At 38.7% G+C, this 11,272-nt stretch overlaps 1 protein-coding gene across 2 annotated transcripts in view; it reads right to left on the reverse strand.

The window, feature by feature from the left end:
* LOC117172190 overlaps window positions 1-11,272 on the reverse strand; it is a 111,403-nt gene that overhangs the window by 19,675 nt on the left and 80,456 nt on the right. For both annotated transcript variants that reach the window (XM_033360027.1, XM_033360026.1), the window contains exon 3: window positions 4,763-4,964. In XM_033360027.1, coding sequence (XP_033215918.1) covers window positions 4,763-4,964 — 202 coding nt within the window. The remainder of the gene's footprint in view (window positions 1-4,762; window positions 4,965-11,272) is intronic.

The raw sequence follows: 11,272 nt of genomic DNA on the forward strand, positions 1-11,272 counted from the left end.
TCAACAATTTAACATTATATAAAGATTATTCCGAAAATATATGAGTGACTCATTTAATGAAAAATTGATTAAAGACTTTTTTTCTATATTTATAATGTGTTAAGTAATTATTAAATATTCTTGCGCATACCTCGAAAAGGGGAAGGTAGAGTTTGTGGTGTGTTTTCTATGTGATTTCGCCAGGTGGCCTAATCTACTGTACACTAGCAAATAATTTTAAAAATATATTTGAGTAATTGTTATTAGTTGTCATAATCATCAACTGTGCTTGGCAGTTTATCTATGATTTCTTTATTACCCAGCAGATAAAGATACGCCCTGTATGGAATAAGCCACAGATTTGTTAAAGCATACATACCACCTTGATCAAAAAGTTCCCGGAATCATCACCATGTGGCACCCCCTGCTGTCCTTTTAACAATATTCCCTGCGAATTTCAGCTTTCTAGCTTGACATTTGTAAATGTAACGCAATTTTGAGTGCATCTGTTTTTTTGCGAATTTCTATTTTTGCAATGCACCATGACAATGCACCGTCGCAAAATGCCATCATTATCCGTGAGTTTCTCACCAAAAACTCAACTAATACAATTCCGCAGCCATAAAATTCGCCAGATTTAGCTCCCTGTGACTTTTTTTTGTTTGATCGGCTGAAAAAACCACTACGCGGAACGCGTTTTAGCAGCCGATCGGAGATAATACAAAAATCGAAAACGGCACTGATGGGCATACTGAAAATTGAGTATCAAAAATGTTTTGAGAGCTGGATCAAGCGCTGGCATAAGTGCGCGGCAGTCGATGGGAATTATTTTGAAGGGGACCACATCAATATTCAAGAACAAACTTATATTTTTAATTTTAAAAATAAATTCCGGGAACTTTTTGATCAAAGTAGTACTTGCATTTGTTTAAACTCGTTTCAGAAGGTTTAGCCTTGTATAACACACGAATAAATTGCTGTCTAGCAGCTGCTAATTGACAGTGAGTAGAATTGGGGTTGTCAAAAGTTCTTACAATATCCTGAAAGGATTCATTTTTATTGCGCAAAGTAATTGTTTCAATCCTTTCCTACCCGAAGAAGCCACAGATTGTATTTCACCCACTGAATGCGTAAGAAATAAAATGGTTTCCGTACTGTTTTTTAGGACCCGTCAGAAAAAACCCAAAAGACAAAGCGTCCGCCCAATGAGTGTCGCGCTCCGTGAAAAAGGCCCGCGAATCAGAAAGCGAGTAAGGACGTGCTTATACATACATCCATCGCGATGAAGCGAGTTTACAGCAGCACATACTTTACCTTATCGAAATTGATTTTTCCTGAAATTAATCTGTACAAGATGATAATGTTATTGAAGAAATTTCAGTCAGACTGTATCTTTATCTAGGCTTCCTCCATCTTCCACAGTTGCTCGAAAACACTTTTATCGAGTCTATCACGAGATTCAAATATAACGAATACAGTTTTTAGAACTAAAACAATGGGGTTGGAAAAGAAGCAAAAATTGTTTATTACCAGTGTAATAATACATAAAAATTTTACGTAATGTGCCTATATTTTCAGGGTACAGATTGTCTTAATAAAGAAACCATAAATAAACTGCCAAAAACACTTGACGATTATGACAACTAATAACAGTTTCTCAACTAAATTTTAACAATTATTTGCAACTGTGCAGTAGACTTGGCCTCCTGGGGAAACCACATAAAAAACGCACAACAAACTCCACCTCATAGGTGGTGCTACTGCTACTACATACTTATATATCATTGAATAATTACTTATACGCATATTAATTTTATTGTAAAAAAATATTTAAAATTGCATTAATTAATTACTTAACACATTATATGTATAATTCAAAGTTTTTTATAAGGACAAACACAGGATTTCGTCAAGAACGGGCGCTAATCTGAAAAACTGCACCCGATCCCAGAGCAATCGCGGTAAAATTTCATCCATAACCACGTCGCATGACCGCGAGATAGGTGGTTACAGCCTCTTACGGAATTAATACGACGATCTCGCAAAAGTCTCGTGCACCATGTGCACATGGAGCGACCAGAGGATGAACGTCTTATTTATTTTTCCCGCAAGTGTCTTAGCATATTATTGATACGCAGGGATGCTTTTCAGGCTATTAACCAGTGAAAGCTTGGCCCCTCCAAAAGCGTCGATGGTAAGAACGATCAGATTAACAGAATATTCCTTGTACAATTGTTTTTTACAAATGTTTTTGTGATTTGGTGCTGAAAATTCGATAACGAACGTGGTTTGCTTCTCGAAGTCAAGGACAATTATGTCAGGCCTCGAGTGTGCAGCAGGAACAATTGTCGAGAATATAAAGTTCCAGTATATGCAGCACTTCTCATTCGCAACAATTTACTCTATTTTCCTAGGAGCATTTAGGGGAGCGATATTAAGGTTAATGCCGTAAGAGTGACAGAGATGGTAATAAAGTACTCTTAGTGCCGCACTCTGCCTTTGGATGTATCTCGTTCCCGCATGAGTTAAATAACTAGATAATATGTGTGGTAGATGCTCGGGGCGTGCGTGTCACGCCCTGCAGCTATCATCAGGAATTTTTTAGCTCAAAATGTGGCGACGGTATATTAAGGTGGATATGATACCTTTTTGACATATCAAAATGAAATCCTCCGTACCAGACTTCAATCCGGGCGATTTAAGGAAAGCAAACGTTAATTCAGGCGACATTGACTGATCGTCCATATTTCTGTGGAAGATACTGTGCATCCTCTTATCGAGGAGCTGTTTACGGAAGTTGCTCTTTTGTACTTTCTTAATCTAAGATTTCAGGAGTGAGTATTCGAGATATATAAGATTTGATTCATTTTGCTCACCCCTGATCCTGAAGTTAAGTTCGGGTCTTTCAGCAGCCTCCTCCGCTGCTTTGTACAGAAACGCTCCTTTACCCACTTCTTCGTGATTTCTGACCATTTTAAGATTCCATTTGCGACTCATTTGCTGTTCCCAGAATGATCCTGTTGTGAAGACATTCAAGATTCAATATTCCTCAACCACCTTGACAGCGTGAGATTTAGAGTCGTGGAACAGAAAACTTAAGATGCATTCTTTTGTATCCTTTATAGATGTCACTTCCTGAATGCGACTCTGAGGCAAGCCCAGGTATTTATTAGTCTCCAGTGCAAAGGTATCGTATAATGCTTCTATCGAAGAGCTCAGGGTCTTCAGGGATGCCATTAAGTTTTTTTCGCTTCAAATAAACCTTGGCGCATTTGCCTAGGCCAAATTCCATTTGTATTGCCTTAGTGTATCGTTGTTTCGACCGTCCAAAAATGAAATGTGTCATTGACACAACAGACCAATCACTCGTCGCCACATTGACCCATTAGGACCAAGCGCATCGGGTTGTTCCAAACCGAGCACTGATAATTATCTACAAAGGAACATAACAACAACCACGACCACGCTCCAAGAATTACACGCGAGAACGCTAGAAGCTGGCCCATCAGAAGGCATTAAAATTCGAGCACGCAACATCAGAGAAGCTATTCAATTTTCAAAAATGGCAGAAGTCTGACAGAAAGATGAAGAGGTAAAGAAAATCCACAGTAGGGTAAGCCAGATGTGCTCAGCTTTGCTTTCGACGGGAAACAGAAATAAAAATTGGAAAGAAAAAGCAGAATCAAAGGAAAAAACAGCCTTACTAGAAAATATCACAAACCACTCTTTTTCGTTTTCTCTCCGTCATTTTCACGTATTTGAAGAGAAAACTCATGGCCCTAAATAAGTCAAAGAGAATGCAAACTCGATCGATACAAAATTAAATCACACCAGTCAATTCCCCAAACGAGATTTCACTAGATCGCGATACTTTTTTTTTCTTTTCTTAAGTTCTCTCCTTCTCATTTTTTCGCTTTGAACGGAACGCCATCTAGCTCGCTTTCCAATAGTTTAGCTGCGGGCAGGTGATACCCTTGGCCTCCTTTTTTTCCTTTTATTTTTGCCTCTCCCTTCATTTTTCATACACTTGTTTTTTTTCGGATAGGGACTAATATTTAAAAAACGCAACATAAAAATACCAATTCAATAAAGAGGGGGCAACAGCAAGCAATTACAGGAAGGATAGAAGCGAAAATATTAACAGTCTTAAATCGTTCTCCACAATTCAGTAACGGCGCAATAAGCATTCACAAGCTCAAGAGTATGTACGAATTCAGAGGGAGACAAAAGCTCCTTAAAATAAAAGTGAAAAAGCACAGTTTTTCGGGCACTTTCCTGCTACGAGCCGTGGATAAAATGCCTGACTAAAGTCAATCTTAAATATACATCTCGCAGATGAGACCTTATCCAAGATGGAGCTAATATCTCTTATATATCTAATTATTAAGCCTTAGAAGGCTTTAATTTCCTTATAGCTTCACAGGATTGCACGATTTCATTCAGCAGAGAAACATCAGCATCCTCCCTATGATTGAACGAAAACTAAACATTTATTATTTTATTTTATCATTCTGAAAACTAGCGTGAAGTTTTGAACAGAAATAAGGGTCTCGAGTTTCAGTGTTCCTAGCGGCTTAAATCAGGTAAAGGGTTTTGACAGTTCTGGGTCAAAACTGAGTAGATTCGACCTATTGGCCTGGAATTTTTAGTACATACAGAATCTTCCTTTGGAGACTCCTGATCTAAACAATTCACTTAAATATTTGTAGAGGAAGTTCTCTTATATACTTGAGTAAATTAAAAAAAAAACCAAATGGACATTGAAATAATTTCATAAACATACCTTCAAGAGTCGATCCATCTGAGTTAGTTGTTCTATTGACAGTTTAATTCCCGAAGAATGAGTTCCATCTGTTTTTATTTGTAACTCTTCTCCTCTTTTACCCCAACCAGTAGAAAAATTTAGCTGAGCTGTTACGCTCATTAGTACTATACAGTAAACGGTCTGAATTATCAATAAGGGAGGAAATGTGATAATTTGAGACCTGGAACATAATAATTATAGTATAATTAATGATATATTTTATATAAAAAAGGCGTATGTGATCGTGAGCTCACAATAACGATCTGGTAAGAAGGCTTGCATTTAAACGTATTGTGAATATCTGTCACGTTATCATTCTATGAATACTATTATCATAGACCATGTGATCCCTTTTCAAGCTTGCATTAAATTTATTATAAAAAATTAATTTAAATAAATAAAATTATTTTCCGCATAAAGCACAATCATAAAAATAAAACTTTAAAAATAATTTACAAGTAGTAAATCAGCAGTATAAAAATTGAAACATTGCCTGACATTAATTTAAATGGCAATTGACAAGAGCTGTGGTTTTAGTTAAATCACCTCTTATACCACGATTGATTCAAAAGTGATTTACCAGTAAATCGCTTTTTGAATATTTTACCGAAAAATAAATCAAATTATAATTTGTATAATAATGTTGACAATTGTAGCCATTAATCTCATTGTGGCAAAAAATTAATTGAAAGAGATGTCAAAGCAAATTTAGTAAAGTGCGGGTAAGTCATAAAAGTATATAAATGACGTGATAAGTAGAAATTGAAAATTATTGAAATTTTAAGAGTGAGGTGGTATGAGACCATTTTTTTCGGCGTCCAATTAGAAAATGTCTTGGCGCGTTCACTATTATTTGGAAGTATGCCATGACATAGCGCAGTTACACCACCCATCAGCTTTGAAGGATTTTCAGGCTAGACATCCATTTACATCGGAGTTAGAACTTCTCAAACAGACTACTAAAATTGCATGGATCTGTTTCTTACAGTTAATACATTTTTTCAATAGTATTGAACATACTTAAGATGAATACAGATGCATTCCGCGAAAAAATAAAATATTTGTTATTAAAGTTTGTAGACAATTTTTTGAATTAAATTTACCACGAACGTTATAATGAATTATAATTTAATAATAATAATATAATGAATTATATTTTGGATTCATCAGGATATTGCATCTTCTGCGGCCGCGGGTGATTTGGGTTCGTCTGCGGCCCTGGGTTCTTCACGACTCGCCTGGTGGATCCAGTAGCTAAGAGTAGGGCAAGAGAACTCAGTCCTGCTCTACCACGACTCGAGTCAACTCCCCTCTGTCGCGCTCGAATTGTTCGAATTAAATAATAGTTACTTAATTGTATTGTCGGTACCAGTAATATTGTCTAGATATCTTGCTTTTTCGAGAAAGGTATAATGAGTGGTATTCATTTATTGACAAAAAGGACTTGTTTAATTAACTTTCCGGTACGCGCGAGTAAATGCGCGGGTGTGTAAACACATAATTTGATTTAGCACTGCTAGATCTTGCAAATAGTTATTGTTAAAAACAAACCTGGATACATTCTAACTGCAACCCAGGGACACTTTCAGTAGCCTGTTCCAAGCCGCCGTGAATGATAATAATAATAAAATAAATAAACTTGCTTGAAGTCTTAAAGCTTAACAAAATTTGACCAATCTTCTTTACATGGATGACCTGAAGCTGTACGCTAATTCAGGCCAGAAACTGTAACAAGTGATCGATGTTTAAAAGCAGTTTTCCAAAGATATCCACATGGACTGCGGACTAGATAAATGTAGAACAGAGCATTTAATCAGAGGGGAATTAGGGACCACAGAGTTAGAGAACGAGTTCGAAAATGACATCGAGGCAATGGCTGCAGGCGAATCATATAAATATCTGTGTATTCTTGAATCTAAGGGTATTCAACATACGATGGTTAAGACAAGCCTAACGACTGCCTTCACTACGAGACTCATATTAATTATGAAGAGTTTTCTCAACTCGGCAAACAAAATCAGGGCGATCAACACATATGCCATCCCTGTCCTCACGTACTCCTTCGGGTTCATAAAATGGTCTAACACCGACCTTGAAAAGTTAAACAAAATTGTTCGCCTAGAAATGTAGAAGCACCGAATGTACCACAGAAATTCAGCGATTGGAAGGGTAGTTCTATTACGACATTTAGGGGGTAGGGGCGTTGTAGATGTCAAAAAACTGTGAGTCGCAAGTTATACAGTTGCGAGACTACCTTAACAGCAAACGAAATATTGCGCTTTAGAGTACCATCTGTCAATCGCGTCTTGAATACACGTCCTTAAATTTGTTCTCAGATGGGACCTTGAATATCAGGGTAGAAGCCATAGGGGAATTAGAAATACAGTGGACGCAGAAAGCCATCCACGGCGAGCACCCCAACACGTTAGATCAAAATGAACTGGATACTGAGGCATCTAATATTTGGCTAAGAAAGTGTGTTCTGTATCCAGAGACGGAAGGATTCGTCGTTGCAATACGGGACAAGGTTGTCAGCGCCACGAATTATCGCAAACACGTGTTACATCAAGACGTGGTTGACAGGTGCCGATTATGTGGAGATACCAACGAATCCATCGAGCATATTATTGATGGCTGTCGCGTAATGGCTCGGAGAGAATATACGAACAGACATAGTAATGTAACGGGCATTATACATCAACCACTTGCCCTAAACCTAGGACTCTTAAAAGACTGGATGAAGTAAAGACAATATGAGATGAAGTAAAGACAATATGGAGGAATGTGAATCATGCATCTATTCATCCCATTGTGATTTTGGCTACAGGCAATGTGCACGCAAGATGCACTGAACATCTTGAACATTTAGGAGTCAGTAGGGTATTGGCAGTAACTGAGAAGGCATTCTAATTAACATTCTAATCTCACTAGTCACTTGACTTAGTCCGTGGCTATGATGTATAAACGGGTTTACCCGAGTCAAAGTTTGATAAAAACACTGTAATGATAATAATAGATCCGTCCCTACCGACTGTTTTCTCGCGTCAGCGTTGCGGTAGAGCTTGAGCTTCACTCTCATCACTTTGATGTCTATGTTGTATGTAGCGTTGCTACTGGCAGGGTTTCCAATGTCAGATAGGCAGAGAACGAAGAGAAAAGGGACTTACAGAAAGACCAAAACCCATAATTTGTAATAGAGAGTATTTTTATTATTTTAAAATGCTTTTGGCTTCCTGTGGATGTTCGGGGCACCCCTGGAGTCACCGCTGGGGGCCACAGCATGCGGGATGGTGGTGATGGTGAGCTGTAAGAATGTCAGGCAGATCTCACTAATCAAATAGCTGGACAGAAAGAATACCTACGGTAAACGGTAAATAGTGGATTATCAACTGTACCAGCTGAAGATGCTTTGGTTAGCGTTAGCAATTTGCATCCAATCACCCCAACAAAAATTGCGTAGGAGAGCATCAAGTAGGATATCACAATGAAAGGAATTGGTGCTTTTCTATTTTGAAAGTGCGAATTTTGAAACAAAAATATAAAAAGGATACAATTTTAGGACCAAGTTTGCTGCAAAGTACCGTCATATAAAAAAAGTAGCACTAATTTGTGCAACTTGCGGATCTGCAACCATGTGAAAGGGCCATGAATTGATTTTAGGGGCTCATCAATTCCTAATTCGGAAATTAGATGCAGAGATAGCAATTTCAAAAATAGATTTTTGTTTCGTTTTGAAAAATTAACAATAAACTGTCTGGATGGATATCTCGCTTCTAGATTTGTTTCTGGTACGCTCTTATCATCAACGAGTCGAAAGATAGATTCTAGTGACTTTTCAAACCTTATTTTGAGATGAGGTCCAGAGAAAAACTTTTCTAATATAACAAAATTCCTCGAAACCTTATCAATTTAAATTATGGCAAGTAATCTCCCTGTGACATGTCTTTTGCATAGATTCCTACATTCAACGAGTCTCCATGTTCATTTCCTGGTGGTATTTCGTCTAGGATCGATCTAGGAAGAAAAAAGCAACGAAATTTAGATATTATATTTAGAAATAATGTGTTGGTTATTAAAATTAATAATAATTAGGTATTTTTAAAATTATTACTGCCGACACTGTCAGCAATAAACACAGAATCTTCAAAGCATTTCTTTGGGAATGAATAATCAATATTATAATGATAAGCACGCCGGGTTGGTCTGTCATTATTTCGAGCTTATGTTGTGATTGGCCAGTTTGTCCTAATCTCTCTAATTAAATGTAATTAACATCATTCTTGAGTTTTTGCACGCAATAATTTATTCACTTTGTTCAAAATATATATTGTCTATTAATGAAATATCTTTTTTGAGCAACATGTCTGACTGCATTATTTAAGTAAACACTTTTATTATTTGTAACGACTACTTAACATAACCCATGTTTTTTTGACAGTTGTATCCATGTGAAGTTCAGAATGCAACCATGAAACTTGAGATAAACTTTATCCGAAGATGCACGTAGTTGATCGAATAGCTGATCCGAATGCAGTTTTTGTGCCGCAAGATTTGAAAATGCCTCTGTAGAATGACTTCTTCCCTGCTTTTGTGCAATTCGGCTAGCATTCAAGTTCTCTGTACATTTAAACCCCAGCGTACCCACCCTCTAGAAATTTTTCAATGTACCTTTACAGAGGTTCTGGTGGTTCGGAACCCACCTTAAGCTGTAGGTCCTCCCATCGTGTACTTGACTGCCACCCAGTCCGTCAATGATGGGGTAAAAACCAGACTTTGTCCAATATGTCTGGGCAGACTGCTCTCATCAGATCACTTGATTGCATTATAAAAATGCGTCCGTGACTGAAGATAAATACCGGGACAGCCCCGTGAAAAAATGATCAAATAAAAAAATCCAACTCTAACCAAAAATGCCTTCGACATGTTGGGCAGTATAAGCCTGTGACAACATTTCCACACAGAAATGTTTTTGCTTCGGTTCGGTTTTGATTCCTCTAGAATCAAACCGAAGGGCCTATGACAAAGCCACCGAACGCGTTCTCGGTTTGCGGATAGAGGGTCCCTGCACCAAGGGTTTCTGCTGAATATGGTTACAAAAATAAATAGCCAGTCGCAGACAATTGTCTGTTCAAAACAACAGAACGCACAGGGCTCCCGACAATGGGTCGGCCAACAATGCCGACCAATCTAGAGTTGGGGGAGCCAATGAAAATGGATTCAATGCGATGGATCGGCGGGATCTCGTGACCTTTGGGTGGACGGATCAACTGAATCACGACTTGCTAGACTGCTACGATGCGAGTGTGGCCCGTGAACGGGGTTAGATGGCACGGCTGCATGCTCTGTGGTGCGAGAAACATCCGGAGCTATCGCACTTTTCGCAGCAACGTTTGCGAAACCATGCTGAACTACTCCGTAAAAGGGGCTATGTAAGCGGAACGCCTACTCTACCACAGCTAGAACAAGTCGGCAACAAAGAAAGAAAGGCGAGACTAAGACCAACCGCGGGCAGGCATCCAATAGATGAAGAGCGATGCTTTACGACCCGGAGAAACATCAACACCAAGGTTTCTCTCAAGCCTAAAGATCTGGCTGAAATGGATGACGAGCTTCGTGGACATTTTTTCGGTGAATCCGACCTCTGGGCTATCAATTATTGTGTGTATAATGCAGCGAGAGCTTTGGCCGATGCGAACCGTAAAACAAAACCAACGGCTGATCATAAGACCAAAAGACGAATGCATCAACTTGCCATAAAGATAGGCTTGGCAAAACAGTACGCGTCCCGCATTCAATGTGTGATTGACTACATCACATCTGGCAGGAATTTTACCGCCAAGGTTCGAAAGTTCGCGCGCCAACTCCGGTCCCGTTATCACACACTTAACAAGTCAAAGCTGCTGACCATCAGACAGCATATTGTTGAGAGAATACGGATACTATCTGACGCTAAGAGAAGTCTAGAGCGGAGGGTGAGATGGGTCAGAGAAAATCAACAGTTTCTCTCTGACCCATCTCGACTAAAATAGGCAAATTAGCTGCCCCGAAGAACTACAGGCCAATAACTTGTCTGAACACGCTTTATAAGATATTCGCAGCTATCCTAAAAGATAGGATTGTTCGGGCAATTGAACCTGTGTGACAAGAAATGTATGAATAACGAGGCTCAAAGAAAGGCGTAGCCAGATGTCGGGAGAACCTGCTCATCGATAGATGTGTCTGCAAAGATGCAGCATTCTACCAGCGTGACCTATCGATGGCCTGGATTGATTATCGGAAAGCTTTCGATTCTACATCCCATAGACTTATGATCTGTCTTTTGGAAATCTTAAAGGTTCATCCGCAAATAGTTGGGTGCATAGAGAGATTAATGCCGCTTTGGAAAAGCAGATTTACTATCTCATCTGGCAAAAATCGTGTGACAACTAACAAGGTCACGTTTCAGAGAGGTGTCTTTCAGGGTGACACCATGAGCCCACTCCTCTTTTG

Source organism: Belonocnema kinseyi, chromosome 4 (genome assembly GCF_010883055.1).
Source record: "Belonocnema kinseyi isolate 2016_QV_RU_SX_M_011 chromosome 4, B_treatae_v1, whole genome shotgun sequence".
Taxonomy (NCBI): Eukaryota; Metazoa; Arthropoda; class Insecta; order Hymenoptera; family Cynipidae; genus Belonocnema; species Belonocnema kinseyi.